General features: G+C 45.3%; 1 protein-coding gene across 1 annotated transcript in view; it reads left to right on the forward strand.

The window, feature by feature from the left end:
* The window catches only part of vstm2b (V-set and transmembrane domain containing 2B), a gene marked incomplete at both ends in the record, with an annotated part of 35,856 nt that extends 23,184 nt beyond the window's left edge, over positions 1 to 12,672 (forward strand). Inside the window, one exon of the mRNA XM_079295745.1 lies at positions 12,584 to 12,672. Within this exon, the coding sequence (XP_079151871.1) occupies positions 12,584 to 12,672 (89 nt within the window). The remainder of the gene's footprint in view (positions 1 to 12,583) is intronic.
* Positions 12,673 to 21,758: the final 9,086 nt, after the last annotated feature.

A 21,758-nucleotide genomic window follows, 5' to 3' on the forward strand; every position in this document is an offset into this window, starting at 1 on the left:
GGGGTGAGAAGTACCAGCTTATGATCCGATGTTACCTGTGGGGGCAGGGCGGTAGAACTGTGTATCCTTGAGATCTGCATATGGTAAATTTTGCGATGGCGCGGCGCGTTGGACGCGTTTTTGCGTTGGACGCCGCAAAATCGGCAACGCGCGAGTTGAAATTTTTCAACTTCTGCGACATAATCGCGTGACGCTGTGGCGCGATAGCCTATCAGCGTTGAGTTGCTCCCCCTGTCATCACTGACTTCCTGCTGTTGAATCAGGAAATAAATCCTGTAGCAGTCTGTGTTCACCCAGAGCTCTACGATACCTCATATCAACAGAGACCGGACCAAACTATGTGTATACATGTGTGTGTGTAAACCATATGGTACAAACAATGAATAGACGCTGCCGTATTTACGTCTACGTGACATTATTGAGTGCTGCTGGAGCTGCTACGATGTTAGCATAGCCTAGCACCGATCCATCAGAGCTCCATTGAGAAGACAAGTAGCCTACAAATCTCTATCATTACGTAGTTATTTCGGAGTCCCTTTTTGTCGGAGAAGACAAGTACAAATCGGCATCATTATGTAGTTATTTCGGAGTCCCTTTATTGTCGGTTTATTTTCCGCTGAATCACAGCCAAATCAGTTTATGTTGTGTTCCTACAGCTGTAGTAAACAGCGACCGGTGGCTTGCTAGCCAGTGAATACAGCTCGATAAAATCCACGGAGCTCCTCTGAACAATATTATGAACCAGACATGACGGCGTTTGGCATTCCGACGTTTGAGGGACTTCCACAACACGTACAAAGCAGCAATTGTACTTATTCCTTTCACGGTTGAAAGCGGAAAGAAATGACGGCCAGGTGAACGGCTTCCAGTCGATAAACCACGGCCCCTCTCCGGCGCTACGCGATTTTGCGGCATTTGGTGTGAACACGACCGGCGGCGCGTTGGACGCGATTTTGCAGTGCGTCAAAAAATCAACGCGACCGGTGTGAACGCAGCGTAACAGTTCGACATTCGGGCTTACAGATGAAGTTTTTCATGGTAATATGCTGAGGTTTACTCCACCTGTTATCCACAAGCACCACTACCCCTGCTTTTTAGTTCTTACTGCTCCTCACAAGTTCTCGCGATGGTCGCATTTGCGTTCGAAATATGTCTGTACCACCGTGGCTCTGTGAAACACATATTGTTGCATTCCCGCTAGGTGTTGGTAAGTGAGGAAGGCTCGTCTATCTCTTTAATAGTGACCTTACATTCCACATGGCGACCTATGTAATAAAGGGTTTGGCTACAACCCAAAATCTCTTTCATCTCACATCAAGGAACTTTCCACACTCAATACAACAACAGCACCAATGCACTCTGCAACCCATTATTTCCATTGACTTGCTTGGCGCCACAATATCTTTTCGCTGGGTCGAGCAAAGCGTTGGTGCCACGACGCCATTCACCAAGCCCAGAGCAGAGTGAAGAAAGGTATATCTACCCTCTGTCCTGTCGGTATGACTCACTAGCACCAAATGGGAAACAATTTTAGAACAGTAGAACATTGATAAAGTTAACAAAGTAAGACAGTAGATTCAAGGTGATTAGATGTACCAAAAAATTAAAAATACATATAGAAAGTTAGGCGAGCTGCTGCAATAGGCTGCCCCTCGAGTTGTGCCATCTTGCTAAATAACCAATACAGTATCTAGCAGTGGCATTTTATACTTGGACCTTCACTGCTGTCCTACAGCTGAAACACCACCCAATAATCTCATTATGATGCCACAGCTACGGTTAGTATTCATTTCTAGAGGTGTAACAATACACGTATTCGTATTAAACTGTTCGGTACGAGGCTTACGAACCGAACAATACGTCTGAATAATACTAGTGCATTTGGAAAATACAGAAGCTTAAATTGTGGGAAATATAATGTTTTCGGTGGACTGCGCTCACGTAGCAGACAACGGGCTTTGTGACCTCTGAACCCAGAACAAAAAAAACAAAAAAACAAAAGACAGCTGAGGCACCGCACTTATTTATTTTATTTATTTATTTTTCAGGGACAATGCACACTAATCAACAGTTACACTAAGTGAGCCAGAGTTAGCCAGAGAGGCTAATTTCCATCTGCTGTCTCCAGCCAGATGTTTCAAGGCAGCCTAAAATAACAAAATCTCAAATTGAAACGGAGTTAAAATTCATAGAGAAACAGACAGCAACATATTGACAAAATCAAAACACAGCAAAAGAAAAGTGAACGACATTAAAGCAGAGCAGACATAACGGGTTTCAGCATGCGTCACGCAGAACAGACCCACCTACAGGACAAGCACATGTAACACTGAAGCACTTAACATACACATCAAAAAAATGGAAAATAGCAACACTGATCAAGACAAATGCACATATGGGCAAAACAAGCAGGCAGGACAGACAGTACATCAATGCTTGCACACCTGATTGGCAACAAGCCATTTCTTTAAGTTATGCTTGAATGTTTGGTACTTGTTTTGTGTGCGTATGTGTGGTGGCACAGCATTCCACGAGTGAGCTGCCTTCACAGAGAATGTAGATTTACTGAACGAGCTTGACCTATGTGGAATGACACAATCACCTCTTGAAGCAGATCTAGTGAGTCTGCTGCTTTGAGTGCTTTGTTTAATAAAATCACTAAGTGAAGGTGGGGCCATACCATGTACAATTTTAAAAACCAGACACACATCAGTGAATTTAATGATGTTCTCCCAACTCAGGATATGATGTTTGGGGAGAATATTGCAGTGATGGTGACTTTTGGGTTTTTTATCAAGTGTTTTTAGGGCTTGTTTATGGAGAATATGAATGGATTTTAATGTCGTGCTGCTGGCTTGTGCCCAGCTGGTTAAGCAGTAGGTCAGATGGGGGATAATCATTGCATGAAAATACAATTTTGCATGGTTAGACAGTGTCTGATATATCTAAAATGCATGAGTTTAAATTTTAAGACATTTGTCACATGTTTTACCTATTTTTTTAAAAGAGAGATTAGAATCAATAAAAAATCCTAAATATTTAAAATCTGACACTACCTGTAGCCTCTCACCAGCAACATAAACATTTGGCTCCAGTAACACTTTGCAAGCTCTCTTTGTGAAGAACATACAAACTTCTTTTTAACATTTAGGTGAAGGCAGGAATCTGCAAGCCATTTAGTTACATTTGTCATTGTGGACGTGAGTTTAAGTGCACTTCTCTGAGGCTACGCTAAACTAGCTTAACAAACAATAACTCCGCGCATGACGGTATGCTTCGTAATTAACGGAGAATGCATTTAGTCCAAATCTATATAATTAACACAATGATAACAAACTCACAAGAACCAGTCACATATATTCATATGACAGCAAAGCAACAAATCAATCCAGCAGACCTGCAGCAACACGCATTCTGCTACACACTCAAGGGCCATTCAGATGTTAGATGTAAAAAAAACAGTCGACTTAAAGACAAACTCCATCCTCCTTTCTTTGTTGACAGAGAGTTTCATCCGGTTAAATCCCAACTCACTAATCCGTTTCTCCTCCTTCAGCCATTGAGTGTTAAAAAAACAAAACTAGGTAAAAAAATAATCTATACCAAGCAAAATGCCAAAAAGTCATAATTTCTTCCATCCATCCATCCATCCATTTTCCTCCTTTTATCCGGGGTCGGGTCGCGGTGGCAGCAGGCCAAACAGGCTGACCCAGACCTCCCTCTCCCCCAAACATGTTCCAGCTCATTCTGGGTGATCCCGAGGCGTTCCCAGGCCAGCTGGGTGATGTAATCCCTCCAGCGTGTTCTGGGTCCTCCCCGGGGTCTCTTCCCAGTTGGACATGCCTGGAAAACCTCCAGTGGGAGGCGTCCAGGAGGCATCCTAATTAGATGCCGAACCACCTCACCTGACTCCTTTCGACGCGAAGGAGTAGCGCTCGACTCCAAGCTCCCTCCTGATGACCGAGCTCCTTACCCTATCTCTAAGGGTGAGCCCGGCCACCCTACGGAGGAAACTCATTTCGGCCTCTTGTAGCCGCGACCTTGTCCTTTTGGTCACGACCCAGACCGACTGGTAAATTGACAGCTTTGCCTTCCGGCTCAGCTCCCTCTTCACCAAGACGTTCCGGTGCAGCGCCTGCTTTACTGCTGCAGCCGCAGCGATCCGCCTGTCGATCTCCCGCTCCATCTTACCCTCACTCGTGAACAAGACCCCGAGATACTTGAACTCCTTCGCTTGAGGTAGGCACTCCGTCCCCACCTGGAGGGAGCAATCCGCCGGTTTCCGGCAGAACACCATGGCCTCAGATTTGGAGGTGCTAACTCTCATCCCCGCCGCTTCACACTCTGCTGCAAACCGCCCCAGTGAATGCTGGAGGTCACAATCCGAGGAGGCTAACAGGACCACATCATCTGCAAACAACAGAGAGGCGATCCCGAGACCCCCAGATATCCTGTCCATGAAAGTCACGAACAGGACCGGTGACAAAGGGCCCTGGCGGAGGCCAACACCCACCGGGAACGTGTCTGACTTATTGCCGTGAATTGCACCCGACCCCGATGCTTGTCCCTGCGGGTGGTGGGTCCACAGGGTGGTTGCTCCATGGTGTTTCTTCAGGCAGAGCCCGACCGGGCCCCATGGGCGAAGGCCAGGCCACCAGACTGTCGCCTACGAGCTCCCCTCCTGGGGCTGGCTCCGGGAGGGTCCCCCGGTTTCCCTGGTCCGGGCGAGGTGGCTGAAGTCCGTGGGCTACTTATCATAAGGGTCGTTTTGAACCGGAGTCTGGGCTCTTCCCTGAAACCTGTTTGCCTTGGGTGACCCTACCAGGGGCTACTGCCCCGGACAACATAGCTCCCAGGATCACTGAGCCACTCAAACTCCTCCACCACGTTAAGGTGGCGATTCGCGGAGGAGATCATTTCTTCCACATCTTTCAATTTGAACTCTTACTACTCCGACTAAGCCTCTGATGGCTACTTTAAGTTTCGGTTCACAATAGTCACATGCTCGCCCACTGATCAATCACAGCGCACGCTGCACCTCACTGCACGTTAATGCTGACGTACTTGTAGGCCAGCTAGCAGACTCTGGCACGTCAAAGAATACGCCCAACATGTCAAACTAAAGATCTGATTGGTTGATTCACTTAAACTGCACATGGATTCACTTGAGTCTGCAGGCCTCGGGCCTCTCTTCTTACCTGGAGACACAGAGGTGAGATCTGATTGGATAAGAGCTCTACTTAAAACAAGCTGCACTGGAAGCAGAGCAACTGAGGAAGACAGTAGCTGTGCAATGAGAACATAAGATAATGGGAAAATATTTTTATAAATTATAATACATGTAGAGTATTTAAGAAAAATAATTTAATTATAAAATAGCTATAACTTTGTGATTCTGTTTAGGCCAGCAGAGAAGGCCTTGAAGGCCCTGATGGCCCACCACTGGTATCCAGTAAAATACAGTATCTGACCACAGAAATGGTCCGTTAAGTTATATGTCCCACAGGAGCAGACTGGCCAGGACCAGACGAACCAATGTTCCGGCCAAACGCATACATGCATTGGTTTTGTGCCCTACTACTCTTCAGACCACTCAAAGTCCTTTACATGTCCTCACTGACTTCACATCAGGACTAAACAACTTCACATTCACACGCATTCATAGCCTCGGGAGCAATTTTGGGTAAAGTATCTTGCCCAAGGGCACATCGACATGGACTGGAGGACCTGGGGATTAAACTGCCGGTCGGAAGACAACCCACTCTACCTCTGAGCCACAGCAGCACATCCATTCATACACTGTAATAAATCCAGACCTGCTTTTAGTGAACACTGATCTCTGTACTTGTTAGTAAGCCCAAAAACAAACCAATTAACAAAGTAGTTGTGAAGCCAGGTGTCCACTGTCCCTAATATGAACTACATCTGTTGTATTCTGGATGATTACTGATGCAGCACATTAAACCTCACAGAAGCTTGACCTTCATCATTGGACTGTCAAGCCTGATTGCTTAATGCCTCTTGCTGTTGTAACCATTTCAAAGCAGGTACAGTGCTGATATCAACTGTTGTGCTCACATTTCCCTCTGTTACAAGGCTGGGGAGCCAAGAAAATAGAAAGTGACCATAATCTATTATTTCATGGGTGAGTGGTGCATTTCTCTTTCAAACACTCCAAATCTTAATTCTGTTCAAACAAGGAAAGAAATCAAATGGAGGCAAAGTGACGACCTATATGACATAAAGCATTTGAGCCGTTTTGATCTATCAGAATGGTAGAGGTGGCCGATACGACCTAAAAGCTATTTCACAGTATTTTTGGGGTTTTGCAGACACAGTATGTTCCAAAATTAAAAGAGATACTCGCCTCAAAACATTACGCTACCAATTTTCAGTCAACTGACAATACAAGGGAACGTATCATAAGAAAGAAAAAGTATTTGATGTAGAAAAATACGGACGTGTTTCTTTGATCCAAATAAGAATGAAGATGAGGTATAGACTCACATGGAGAGGGAGCCCCTGTTGTTTTAAGTTGTCAGTCAACTGTGTTGCTGAGCAACCTGGATCTTTTTTTCACCTCTTTCACCACAGCCAAAATGGGATTTACATTACAATTAAAGGAATTGACATCTTTGAAGACACCCAAAGCTGACATAACCTTTTCCATCTTTATCCACATGAAGAAAGTACATACAGCATATACGCTGTTGGACAAGTACCGTACAGAAGACACGAGCAGCACGACTCGGCTGAAGGCGGCTCATCAAGAGATTTGGTGTGTTGCCTGTTTTTTTCTCAGCAGAAATAGACAGTGAAAATGATCTGCTGAGCGCTGACAGCAGCGCTGCTCCCACGGACTGTGTGGCTCCTCTGACCTGTTACCAAAACCTGTGTGCTCTAAACCACAATGTTTATTCCAGGAAAGACGGGAATGCAAAATCCATGTAGTGGCCAAACGTTACACCGGGGACGGTGATGAAACCCGTATCCTACCGAGGGGACAATGCTTCAAAGTGCAAGGGGGAACAATGCTGACTCGACATATAAAATGGATTGACTCAGCGAACTGACTTGGTTGTGTATTTATGCCTGTGGAGTTATACTCAAGGGGTAGGGGACAGCCTCTATAAAGGAATGAATTTGTTGAACATATGGATATTACAGTTAAGTAGTTTAGGGAGTCATATCAGTTACAGTTACTTTTCAAAGTGTCAACAATCAACCCCTCATCACAGGTTACATATTTGTAAGAGTTTAGAAATGGTGTACTGTGTACTGTTTGATTATAAAGCATGGAAATCTTAAATCAGTGACAGCACACCGGGGTTTAAGTAAAGAGCAGCAGAGAATTGTTCATGACTTCAATCCAAGGAGATTGTTGAACCTCACCAGAGCACTAGGACAGGAGAAGAAACATTGATGACAAAGATTTGTGACATTATTCTTTTCATTAGCTACGGATACCATCCGTCATCTGACCTGACTGGCTTCGTCTTCAAGAAGAATCTGGAGTACACCTTTTGACGGATTCCCCTGGGTAGAAAAACATACACGTATGACGTTTGATGCAAACACTAAGACGCAGCCTCACTTTGTGTTGATCAGAGGACACTGATGGTGAATTCAGACTGAACAATTACTTTCTGGGATCTTAAAGACGATGGTCCTGTGTTCTCCTCTTTGCTGCTCAACTACATTTCCTGCAGCTTGTGAATCAGCAGTAGAGGAGGTTGTACCAGTGTTGAAAAGTAGTTTAGCCAGCTTCACTCACACTGAGCAGTCATTGGAGCAGCTAACAGACACGAGTCCCGCTGCCCTCCATGTCCATCACCATCATCGGCATCAAAACCGGCTTTGTTAAGTTTACAGCCTGCCATGCTGTTGCGGTGTCTACAATTACACTGTTGATGCCTCTAGCTGTGACTTTTAGGCAGAAGCCCTAAGTTGAACTAACTTTGGACGTTGGGAAGAAACACAGTCGCCCTTTCGTGCTGTGAGGAAACTCACACAAAGTGCTCATCCATTACATTACACTTTTATCCAAAGCGACTTACAATTCAGATTCTCTCACATTGAACCAGATATCCTCCGGTTCCCAAGCCCCTACGTATGAACTGAGCCACTGCTGACTGACCCATTGTTTCTGCTTTAATTCAAAGTTACAGAAATATTGAAAATGAATATTGTAACAGTGGTATTTGTCTCATAATGATCAAGGTTTATTTTTTTTTTAACATGAGTTTTTGTTGCATCACTGTGGTCTAAAATTGAAAGTCAGTTTCATATAAATTCTTATCTTGATATCTGATGTGAAATTTGCACCCTGGAAACGTTTGATGAATTATTCCTGATTGAAAGGAATGTTCGATGAAATGGATTTGACTTCAGTGCAGATCTGAATCTAAAAGGCTCCTGATTAATAGTGCAGTGGTGGGAGCTGATGTTCTCACATTTGAGTCCTTGAGGGGACTGTCAGCCAGGCATGCTGCTGGTGTCCGTTATCAAATACAGTTGACACAATTCTATTGACAGAACAACCCGGAGGAATCCATCTTTGTTACCTCGGTTTCCTCAAAATTGGTCCACTTTAAGTATTTGACAACAGCTGAAGGTTAAGAAGATTGGCAAAATTGAAAGATTACTTCGTGCTGGCTCTCAGCTCTGCTGCCTTAGCCTCACTAATAACAGCCTATGGCGTGAGAGTAAAGAAACGCAGGCATCTGACACATTTCTGCAATGTCATCTGACTGAGTGGCAGAAACAATTAATATGGGAGGGAGGATGGTGGGGGATGGGACAGATAAGCTGTCGGGTGTCATATTCTCATTTTCATCTGAGGTTTGGTGGACTTCCTTAGTCACCGTCACTGATAAACTCTTTAGCTGCTAAATGCTTCACTGTGTTCCTCAGCTACTCTTTGACTGTAAAACAACACAATGAGAGCGGTGAGACTGACTCAAACAGTAACACAGTGAGCTGAAAGACAAAACACTCGGTAGAAGTGCATTCTGCTGACCGTTACTTGTGGGTTCGTAGTTCAGAGCAAAACAAATTTAACCCCGACATCCCCAACAACTACCGGCCCATCTCCAACCTCCCCTACCTGTCCAAAGTCCTTGAGAGAGCTGTTGCATCACAACTCAAGTCCCCCCTCAATCTCCATAATCTCTACCAACCCTTCCAATCCGGCTTCCGTTCAAAACACAGCACAAAAGCTGCCCTGCTGAAAATCACAAATGATATACTTCTCTCTTCTGACTCTGGCTTCCTCACCATCCTCATCCTCCTTGACCTCAGCGCCGCCTTCGACACTATCAACCACTCCATCCTCTTCTCACGTCTCCAGTACTCCCTTGGCATAACTGGCACTGCCCTCTCCTGGTTCACCTCATATCTCTCAGACAGACATCAATTCATTGCAATAAACAACTAAATCCTCCACCTCCCCAGTCACCCATGGTGTCCCCCAAGGTTCCGTGCTTGGTCCCCTCCTCTTCATCATTTACATCCTTCCCCTTGGACCCTTCCTCTGCCTCCTACGAGGGTTGAGAGGGATGTCCATCAGGTCACGGTCTGCCTTCTGGACACTCAGATGCCCTCCAAAGGCCAGGCGGGTTCCCATGAACTGTGCGTACCACTCGGGGAGACGGCACTGCAAAGCATTGTCTGCTGAGTCCATTCTGTCACGGGGCATGATAGAGGACTCAAACGCAGAGTAGTGTGAAGCAGGCGTTTTATTAAACACAAAGGGAATGTTTACCACACAACAGGGAGTCCAAGTTCAAGACAAGAGACGAGGGGGAAAATCCAGCGGGAAACGAGGCAGGGCAGGCAGACGGGGAAACCGGGAACAGGATGAGCAGAAATGGGCGGGTAGACATGAACACAAACAATGACCTGGCAGTGGGTGACTGGGAGGCTGGGGTTTAAATAGTGGCTAGAACAGGTGAGGGGAGTTCTGCTGATGAGGGAGTGCTTGATTAGTGATCAGGGGCAGGTGAAGGGAGTTAGACTGGTGCTGAGAGAGTGGCTGACAGGTAGCGTGAGGAGCTACAGAAAGAAACACACAGAACACAGAAGGCAAAGCCTGATCGTGACAGATAGTGTAAAGATGCTTATACACTGTATTTACAGTATGTAGGATTTATATTGAGCAGTGGATAGTTTGATGTTAGAGGGTTATTGAGAGCATATGACTGATTTAAGTAATCATCCAAGTGACGACCTGCGGGAATAACAGTTTCAGTTCAGTTTTATTGTAATTATATTTTTATTTGAAAAGAGTTTTTCTATTGTTTGAGTTTCAGTAGTGACATGTAGGTTAACGGTACAATAGAATGTGTTGGACAAGAACACAGGTCAGCTCAGCAGATAGAGTGGTTGTCATAAAATATAGAATAAGATTTGAAAGATTAAAAATATGATAATATACCTATCACTAATAATCGTCATACATTTGAAATGTAAATTTCAAAAACGCCTCTCACAAACTCAAGGACAGAGTAAAAAAGTAAGTCAAACTGTATCAGAGGCTCTAATGGGTTTGTTAGAGGGAAGATTGAGATCTTGAGATTGAGACATCTCCTTAAACTAGAGATGTTGTGGATTCCATAGATACCTCTAACAGCTCCATGGTTAACACCGGTTCTGTGGTGGACTTGGTGTCAGTCATCTTTATGCACGCTCCCTGTTTGCCTACAGATAAGCACAGAAAGGTTTGATTGGTTACTGCCCATGGCTTTCTTGTACAAAGCAATTACCATAACATTTAAATATAATTTCAAATTAAATCGTAGACATACGGGTTAAAGTTAAAGTTAAATTTAAGCAGTATTGTTCCAGGCAGAACACCAGTTCCATCGTTCTTAATCATGAGGGTATTGGCTCAGATATTAAACTGGCAAGATAAAAGAGAGCAGTGATAGAAATATGTGGATGGATGGAAGCCAAGAGAAGGTGGTTTAGAGGAAGAAATGAGAGAAGTCCCTTTGAACTTTAGTTTCATTTTACAGTGGAAAGGATGAAAGTCCCAAAGAAGCAGGTACAGGGTTTATAGGTCCAATATTTCATAATGTGATTCCAATATCGCTTACACAACAGTACTATTGCAGTAGAAGAGATATGAGATTTAGGTAAAGTAAAGGAGAAATACAGTGAGATAGAATCAGACACACAGACGACATCCGAGTATCTGTATCTGGCCTGACAGCTGCTCCACAGGCTGTGTTGTGTGTGTTGTGTGTGTGTGTGTGTGTGTGTGTGTGTGTGTGTGTGTGTGTGTGTGTGCGTGCATGCGTGCGTGTGTTCATACATTCATTCGTATCATGAGGGATGATGTACGTGTTTCCATTTAAAGGTGCAATGTGTAAGATGTGGCCACGTGTGGTGCTGGGCGGCATGAGCAGTAAAAATCGATATCACGTTATCTTTTTTAAAATCTGGTGATGTCACGGGATCACACCAACCGAATCAGGCCAGGGGCTCCCTTTCCTATTTCCTACCCTCCTTGCTTGGACTACATCCATCCTTGACCTCGGCCTTCCTTTTGATCTCAACTACACATGTGTTACGGTTGTCACTATCGCCTTGACAAGATCTGTCCACAGACCAAATAGACATCTAGCAAAGTACTCACAACCGCCTGCGGTAGTGTCTGCTCCAGTAGACGGTATGAAGGACCACATTGTGCCATGTTGACTCACCACTATAACAAAAACACTTTTGTAGCTTTGGTCTTGTTTTGTCTGGACTTGTGCTTTTGATATTGTGCACCTGAACAATCCAGTTTCCCATCCAGATAACACAGTGAGTGAGCTGAACCTTGGTACCCAGGTTTACATGAGGTCTGGTCTTCCCTCCTGATTCACATTGTGGGTCATTCTTTAAAGCACATCATACAAATGCATCAACTAAACCTGATGCTTCTATTGACAGCTGAGAACACCTTAGCTCACCTCACGTCTTCTTTGGAACTGGCCCCTCTGCTGTTTTAAAAGGTAAAGAGCACTGGCGATATAACTGGCAGGCTTTTAAAGTCAATTCAATTTTGCATTGTGTTGTAAGATGAGGTGGAAATCAGCTACAGTGCGCTTTGACCTCTGTTAGTGCAACACTGGTAGTAGGTCAGTCTGTAGACCGGTAGGGTTGCAGGCATCTAGTCACTTATCATTCTCATCTCTCCACATTGATCACATTGATTGTCTATAAATGTCTGAAATGAAGACAAATTGTATGTTGCTTTAGCCTCTGCTGTGGCATGATGTTGTACAGTATGTAGCCAGTGTATGATTAATAGACCTCTACAATGTTCTTACAAGCATCAGAAACTGTGCAGAGCGGGGCATAGCAACCATCACTTCGTTCTACTACAGTCTCAGCCATGCAAGCGGCAGCACAACTAATGTCATTCCCACAGCCTCCGCTTACATCACAACATGTTAGCATGATGGTGCTAAGCTCAAAGCACCACTGTGTCGAAGTACTGCCTCACAGATCTGCTAGTGTGGCTCTTGTTAATTGATCAGTGTAATGTTAATGTGTGTCATTGTATTTCTTTGTCTTCTACCTTCCTCTCATCCAGGTTGCGGTGTGATGAGCACCATGGACCCCCTCCTCTGCATCACTCTACTGTTCCTGCATAAACTCCTTCCTGTCCTATTGGCCCACTGAAGAGACTTCGACCAAAAGTACGCCGACATGCAACGTTCTCACTATACCAAAAAAACAACAAAAAAACAAGCAGCAGTCAGTGCCCCAGGTGAAAGGGTCACATTAAACCGATGTATGAAAGAAATCACTGCAGGGAGCGCAAGCAATGCAAACAGGATGGAGATCGGCAGAAGAGACGAACAAATGTGACGAGAAGGACGCGTCTCGGACTTGAAACAGAGATGGAAGCTCCGTGACTGTTGGCCGAGCAGAGGGCGGAGAGGAGAGATGTGCTGACGGTGAATGATAGGACCATCACTACTGATCCACACCGCCCATCCAGCGTGGCTCCATGGAGCGCTGCCTTTAGGCTGCTCAGCAACTGCTTCATGCATGGCCCTCCTCAAACATTGCACTCACATTTATTTTGCAGCATTTCCACTGTGAATTCCGTTCACATGACAGCACAAGTCCTACTTTTCATCTGTTATGTGGAAAACATGTGACTCCTTGTTTTTCTTTGAAAGGCCACGGTTTGATCAGCATGATCATTGACGTATCCTTCAGTAGCCATGTGACGCGTCTTCATTATGCAGAGCTACCATTCATCCAGTGTGTTAGTCTGACGTATGCCATGTCCACCCCCCCCCCCCCCACACGCTTACTTTGGTTCTCATAGCGGTGTTCTATCATGTAAACAACAAGTTGATATATTTTGATGAACATAAGGCACATCTTACCATTGTTGTTGTTAATCACCTCCAATAATGTTTATTTTTATGAAATATGTGGTGATCAAAGTGAGACATTTAATTTCTATGAGACGAAGTGATTTATTGGCAACACGCCAAACGCAGTTGAGATGAAGGTCTGTTGACTCTGTGTATCATTCTTTCTTTGTCTATTTTAAAATCAGAAGGAAAAGAACAGCAACAAACAGCAGTGGTTTCTTTTTCCATGACCGGAACAGAACACAACTTGGGTCGAGATGTGAGCAGATGCTGCTGGTTGTGCACAGTGGATGCTGTTGTGAGCTGTGCGTACAGGAAGAAGGATTTTCAAATGTACAGAAACTCTCTCTGGAGTAAATGCTAAATGGACTGTACTTGTACAGCACTTTTCTAGTGTCCCGACCACTCAAAGCTCTTTAACACTACATGTCATCCTTAAACCATTCACACACTGATGGGAGGAGCATAAAGGTGCCCGCTGCCCATCAGGACTCTCTAACATTCATACAACATTCACACACTGTAGGAACAGCTACGGGAGCAAGTTGGGCTTAAGTGTCTTGCCCAAGGACACGTGGACGTGGACTAGCGGAGCCGGGGATTGAACCGCCGATTGCAGGACGACCCGCTCCTCCACTGAGCCACAGTCGCCCTGGAGGTAGGGTCGTTTCTCATGGAATAGCTGGAGGGGCATTGATCAAGCACCAGTGTCTGCCATTAATTATGCCCACAACAGATTCATAATGAACCAACAATATTTGTTACACTTCCAGCAGAGAGGGTCTGCAGACGGACAGTCAGCCCGCCCGGTGAGCAGCGACCGCCGCTCCCCTGCCGTGCTGATCTTTCCAAGTCAACCGGCTCGAGGGGTGATGGTAGATCGGCTCTGACCATCTCGGCGAGGCGTGCTGTAAAGGGCAAGGGCAGCCTCTGCCATCAGTGGGTGAATGGGTGAATTTTGACATGTAGCCTATAGTTGAAAGTGCTTTGGGTGGGAAGACTAGAAAGGCGCTACGTAAATGCACGTCCATTTACCAAATGACCCTAACGCCAGAGAAGCTGACTCATTTTTCCTTCTGATGCATCTTTAAGTCGTTGTACGCATAGCCTATTTATCACAATATCATCCACCGTGCTCAATAACTAAGTCTCCACCATAAACTATACACAACAAGTAGTCCTCGTGACGTCACCCATTGTTTGTGGATAGTAGTTTTGTACCCTCGAGTTTTGCACTTTGGTCCTCGTCCACCTTGAACTGAGGAGGAGCGACCTGTCAATCACCGTGTAGCCCCGCCCTAAAGCATCCCCTGCTTTATGGTCTGTGTGACTCTAAATGGACCATAATGTACTAAATGAACATCATGCTGTATTGAAGACTTGAAACTAGAGATTGAGACATAAACTCATGTTTACAATGTTTACTGAGGTAATAAATCAAGAGAGAAGTAGAGTCATTTTCTCATAGACTTCTATACAACCAGAGGAGTCGCCCCCTGATGGCGAGTAGAGAGAATGCACGTTACTTTTGCATTGGCTTCGCTTTTCAGAACCGGAGGTTGCCGCCTGGTCTCAACCCAAGCTGCGTTCTGCTTCCCTAAAGTTTAGGTCAAGGAGAAAATAAACCTCTGCTCCTTGTTTTTTTCCAATTCATTTTTCCATTCTGGTGTTAAAACCTAAAAACAAAAAACAGCACCGTTTTTTGTTTTACCGATTTAGGTATGAAAAGGACAAAAAATCAAAGAAGCAATGATACACTGATGATATTGTTTTTGAAATAAAAGGTAGATTTCAAAAGTGTTGCATGTCAATGGTCGTCTTTCAGCACAGATGGGTTTGTCACAATAGCACAAGGAAATACTCAGTTATCCTCTTTACTCCCACTAATTAAACAGCAGCTGTATGTCCATGCATGGACAACACCACTTCATGCTGATGTCATCTGCACAATACTCGTCCTTTTGTCTCACCAGCATCTCGACATTTCCAAGGGAAAGGGTCCCTCAAATATATTTCATGAATATTCATCAATCTTAACATTTTAATGATATCTGACCACGCGCCAATGTTTCCATTTATATAAAAATATCCAAGTGGAATGTGCAAATTGACATGAAATGTGCTGACCACGTTCATCTTGCTCAGCAACATGGCATAACATGTGAATAGGAATAAATCCTCTCAAAGGATAAACGTTATCATCAGTGAAAGAACTGAGCCCAGACTGGCACCAGGCAGTCCGTCCTGCGACAGACATAACGAGGGAACTGTTGATGAAGTTAGATGATACGAACCTCTTTCTAAAGCAAAGCAGCCCATGACTTAATATGTGACAGTTGGAGTTGCTTCACTAAGATGGGATATTGCTTATAACTATTGTTTCTTCAAAATGAAAAATCTGTTAAGCTTTTACTAACATCATCATCATGGCTGCTAACTTAGTGAAGCAACTCCAATTGTCACATGACTGTCTCATACTAGTCATGGGCCGCTTTGCTTTATTACGACATTGTTATCATCTAACTTCACACACTGAGGCAGAGTGTGTGTGGCAGCGCTGCATCGATCCAATCTCACACGACAAAGAAACAGCTGAAGATCAGTTCGACCTCGTCTCACCTATGAGCTATGATGTATGTGGTAACTAGCAAGGCCTCAGGAAAGGCAGCGGAACCCAATGAACTGCTGCTGATATTCATAGAGTGAGTGTTGTGGAGGCAACATGTTCTCTGCATTCACCCTGTACACAGTTCTTAGTCTTGTGAGGTTTGTGTGATGTAAGATTACAAAACTAAATAACACAACATCAGAAAGCAGACAAGGATGCATTCGATTTACAACCCCAAATAAGAGACACAAATGAAGCTTGTAGAGCAGATTATGAAATATAATGTGAACTTGTGTCCTAGTGGGATCCACTAATGGACGAGCTAAAGAATCAGCGTATGTCAGTCTCTCTATTTGTGGGCTCTCTACTTTAGTTCTTTCCGCTGACTTTCTATTTACTATTTTTTTCAGTCCTTTCAACCTCTCAGAGCTCAGAGAGCCAGAGACAGAACCTTTGACTTTCACGTCTCATTACCAGAGAGACACCTTACTTTATGCTGACAGGAAGGAGACCTAATGTCTCCAGGATGCAGAAGTTTGGTACTGTATGTTACGCCTACAGGCAGGACAGGAAGAAGCTAGAGTCAAGGTCTGACAAGGGCATCTTCGTTGGTTATGACAAGAACAGTCCAGCCTATATGGTCTACTACCCTGACAGCAGGAAGGTGATGAAGCACCGACTGGTGAGGTTCATGTCCTGTGTTGAGGGACAGCAGACTGATGACATGTCCGACGATGACACTGGTGTGCAGTCTAACGCAACCAGACCTGACCCTGACAAACCCGAGCAGAACGACATCCCAGAAGCTAGGCCAGGTCCAAGCCAGATAGGCCTACAGACAGGTGGAGTCAAGCCCGAATCCCAGTCTCCACGGAGATACCCTGCTAGAGAGAGGAGGAGGCCAGACTTCTATGGGATAGAGAGTGATCAGGCTCAGATCAACATTGATTATTGCTACAGGATGGTTTGTAATGTACCGCAGACGTTCAGAGATGCTGTGTCTTCATCCAACTCAAGTAAGTGGATATATGCAATGGATGAGGAGATGAAGGCACTGAGGGATAACAACACATTTACTCTGACCACCTTACCTGAGGGCAAGAAAGCAGTGGGGGGTAGATGGGTGTATACTCTCAAAACCAATGTTGATGGATCTGACAAGTACAAGGCCCGCTATGTAGCCAAGGGATACAGTCAACGGATGGGTGTAGATTATGGAGAAACGTTTTCGCCTACTGCCGACCTGACTAGTGTGAGAGTGTTGATGCAGAAAGCTGCCCAGGAGGATCTGATCCTACATCAGATGGATGTTAAAACCGCCTACTTACATGCACCAATTGATTGTGAGATTTACATGGAACAGCCAGAGGGTTATGATGTAAAATCTCAGACAAATGGGAAGATGGTGTGTAGACTAAAGAAGTCACTATATGGGCTTAAACAATCAGGTCGAAACTGGAACATAATGTTGCATGACTATCTATGTGAAAATATGTTTGTACAGAATCCAGCCGATCACTGTGTTTATGAGAGAGAAACGGAACATGACAAGGTGATCCTACTGATCTGGGTTGATGACCTGGTTATTGCAGCCAGTGATGAGAGTGCTTTAAAAGCAGTAAAAAAGATGCTTGCTGTGAAGTTCCAGATGAAAGATTTGGGCAGACTGAAGAATTTTCTTGGTATCACTTTTGACCAGTGTAATGGATGTGTGACCATGTCACAGCAGAGCTATGTTGACAAGCTGCTTGACAGGTTTAATATGCAGGATTGTAAGCCCAGGTCAACACCTTGTGAACCAAAGCTGCATTACACTGATGAGAAGCTAGGTGACCCCAGAAAATACAGAGAGGCAGTGGGTAGCCTAATCTACCTAACCTCATGCACCAGACCTGATCTGAGCTTTGTTGTAAGCAGACTGTCACAGCATTTCAGTGAGCCGACAGAAGAGCAGTGGACAACTGTTAAGCATGTACTGAAATATTTGAAGGGCACAAATGACAAAATGTTGTGTTACAGAAAATGTGATGAGCTGAGGTTGTTTGCTTACAGTGATGCAGATTGGGCAGGTGATGCAACTGACAGACGCAGTACAACTGGTTATTGTGTTAGTCTGAGTGAGAATGGTCCTCTGATTTCCTGGAAGACCAAAAAGCAGCCAACGGTAGCACTGTCAACTTGTGAGGCAGAGTATATGGCGTTGGCCGCAACCACACAAGAGTGTCTTTACTTATCTCAACTGCTTGAACATCTTGATGACTGTCTGTATGATGTACCTAAGATTTTTGAAGATAACCAAGGTACAATTGCATTAGCCAAGAATCCAGTGAGCAGACAGCGATGTAAGCACATTGATATAAAATACCATTTTGTGAGATCAACTGTTAATGACTGTAAAGTATGTTTGGAGTATTGCCCAACAGACCGGATGGTAGCTGACCTGATGACAAAACCAGCTACTAAAGCAAAGCTACTTACTTTTTCCATGTTCTTGTTTGGGGCATAGCCAGTTAAGTGCAGTTAAGTGCAGTTGGTTTCCATGTTTTTTCCCTTGTATGATTTATGGTTGTCAATAATGTGTGATCAAGTGGGGGTGTTAATTGAAGCAACTGATTGTGCTCCCAATTATTGCCAATGCATTTCAGGTGTGAGTGTGTCATGTGACTGTCTATTTAAGCTGATGCACCTGCGCAGAATGAAATACGTGTTTTCTCAGAACTTGACCCAGTGGCTGCAGGTTGTTTGTTCTCCCAGGTTTAAATGTGTTGAGTCGGTATATCTCTAGTCAAGCTCTGCAGAACATACTCGTAACATATTGTTAAATAACTCTGCATTCACAGTTTAAAGTAGTCTTCAATGTACTCACAATACATTTCCATGTCAAATGTACAGTAACCAGCCAAAGAGCTGCTTCTATGACTGTGTGTTTAAGTATCTTGTAGGTGTGTGGAAACAAACAAGGAGTCGAGTATTCCCTTTGGCTGCACCTTGTGGCCGTTTATTTCCATCCATACAAAACCTAAAACACATTCACTTCCTGTCACCCTTTAACCCCCTCTGTCACCAGGGTTACGCCCCTTTCCTTAAAGGGGCCCCGTGAATTTGGTCATCCCCTACATGCCTCCCCCCAGAATTCACCAACTCCCGAGATTAGTCCCAACCATTAATGTTTGGGGGCCCGGATCAACCGACCAGCCCGACTCCGTGTCTCTGGGGCCGGAGGCAGATTCACCGTTGAAGGCCCCCTCCGGGTCCTGTCGTGCTGAGGTGGGAGGGCACGAGGCCGCCCCCGCCGTGGGGGTTCAGCCAACCGTACAGGTTGGTCCAGGTCCAGATGTGCTGGTTTAAGGCGGTCAACCGACACATACTCCAGCTTGCCGCCCATGTCGACCTGGTAGAGCCTGCTCCACTTAGTGTACATGGGTAAGAGCAAAAAGTCACAGCATTTATCAGGCGGCGGCCCTTGACGTCCACCAATAGCCCATAAGCGCATAGGAAATCCGCGCCGAGCAGGAGAATGGCAATTTTGGCAGTCACTAAGTCCCAGCTGAAACGCTGCCCCATAAAACACAGCTCCAGGCACCGTGTCCCAAAGGTCTGTATGGGGGTACCATTTGCGGCTTCCAGCAGGGGGCCCTGCCCGTTCATCAGCATGTCCACCCGCGATGCAGGCACAATGCTCCTCTGCGCCCCCGTGTCACAGAGAAAGCGTCGCCCGGAAACGTCGTCCCTGATGAACACCAGCCTGCCTTCCCAAACGACGCCCATGGCAGTCACTGAGCGGCGTTGGCTCGCTGCTGCTGCTGCTGCGGCGACGATCGTTGTCTCCCCCGGCCACGCCGTGGCTTGGGCCGGCCTCAACGCGGCCGTGTAGCTTTGTTGGCCCGCCAGAAAAAACTTATCGGCCTCCTCGGCCAACTCACGACAATCGGTAATCCTGGTGTTGGCCAAAGCGGCCCGCACCTGCAGCGGGAGCTGCTGCAGAAAAAGTTCCGTAAACAGAAACTCCGGCTCGTGTTTACCTAGCAGCGCTAACATTTTGTCCATTAGCTGTCGCCGAGGCCATTCAGAAGCAAGCAACCGGCGAGCCCGCTCAGAGTCCGAAAGCCCGAAAATGTTCAACAGCCGGTCTTTCAGGGTATTGTACTTATCCCTCTCTGGCGGATTTTCCAGAATGCTCACCACTCTGCCTGCTGTCGAACTGCCGAGAGCCGCCACGACATAATAATATCTTGTCGCGTCCGCTGTAATGTCTCTGAGGGCAAACTGTGCCTCAGTTTGAGCGAACCACACCGCCGCTTGCGTCTCCCAAAACTCTGGCAGTTTCAGCGAAACTGCGTGCGTCGTCATTCTTTCTTCTGGAAACGTCCAGGAGTGTCAGGGTCACCAATGTAGGTGTGTGGAAACAAACAAGGAGTTGAGTATTCCCTTTGGCTGCACCTTGTGGCCGTTTATTTCCATCCATACAAAACCTAAAACACATTCACTTCCTGTCACCCTTTAACCCCCTCTGTCACCAGGGTTATGCCCCTTTCCTTAAAGGGGCCCCGTGAATTCGGTCGTCCCCTACAATCTCATAATTTTGACTTTCAATCTCATCATTTTGACTTTCAATCTCATCATTTTGACTTTCTATCATAGTTATGACTTTCTATCTCATAACTTCGACTTTCTATCTCATAATTTCGAGTATGGGGATATTTTTATTATCAAGTCTAACTTAAAAAAAAGATTTTTTTTTTTTGGATTTTTCTCTTTTTTTTTGCTGACGGATTTGCGGGCCACATAAAATGACGTGGCGGGCCGCGGGCCGGGAGTTTGAGACCCCTGTTCTAAAGTGACGCATTTGTGATGTTTTGCTGTGGTTTTGTTGGGTAAATCTATAATGTTTGCCATGTTGCCAAAACCTAACTTCATGTATGCGTTTGAAGCTGAACCATGATGTTTTGTTTCCTCAAACCAACCTTCCTTTATTAGGGTAGTCATGCCGCAAGGAAGAAATGGTCAATTTGTGTCACAAGCAAAACTCCAAAAGGAATGACATAAATATTGTTTGAATAGTATATTCAAACAAATTAGGAAAATGAACATAGTAGATAGTGACATATGCAGAGAGAGGATGAGAAACAAAGAGTGAGATAGTTTAAGCAGTGCGGCAGATGCCATAGTGAACATCTGGCAGTGAAGTCTTTGGCGAGCTGAAGCTGACATGTCTGACAGGCCTTCCGGTCTCTGCACAAATCTGATTGGATTCCAGATTAAACAGGGTCAGAAGGGATCCGATGGGGGATGGCAGAGTGCAGCTGGGGGACACACACACACACGCGCACACACACACACACACACACACACACTAACAGATGTGCACCCAGCATGCATGCGTACAAATGTCTCTCCACATACAGACTTGGTTTCTCACCAATGGTTCTTCATCTGCATACATCATCAGGAAACCTGCATGAATCCAAAATCCCAAAGTATTTGTGTGCTGTTTGCAAAGATGATTTCTGTGCGTCTGCGTGCGTTCGTGTGCGTGCGTGCATGCGTGTGCGTGTGTGGCTCTGCTGGGATGGTGAGTGTCTGGTGAAGTCAGGCTGACATTTGGTCCCATCCTCGGCTCTTTTGTCAGTGCTGTGCAACCCTCCTGTAGGCTGCAGACCTGTGACTCACTTGCACTTGTTCTTGTTCATGACATTGGCCAAGCCTAGATTCTACTCAGCCTGCTTGAACAGAAATCCTGGCAACAACATAATCTCAAGTAAAACTCT

This window comes from Melanostigma gelatinosum (genome assembly GCF_949748355.1).
Source record: "Melanostigma gelatinosum genome assembly, chromosome: 2".
In the NCBI taxonomy this organism is placed as follows: Eukaryota; Metazoa; Chordata; class Actinopteri; order Perciformes; family Zoarcidae; genus Melanostigma; species Melanostigma gelatinosum.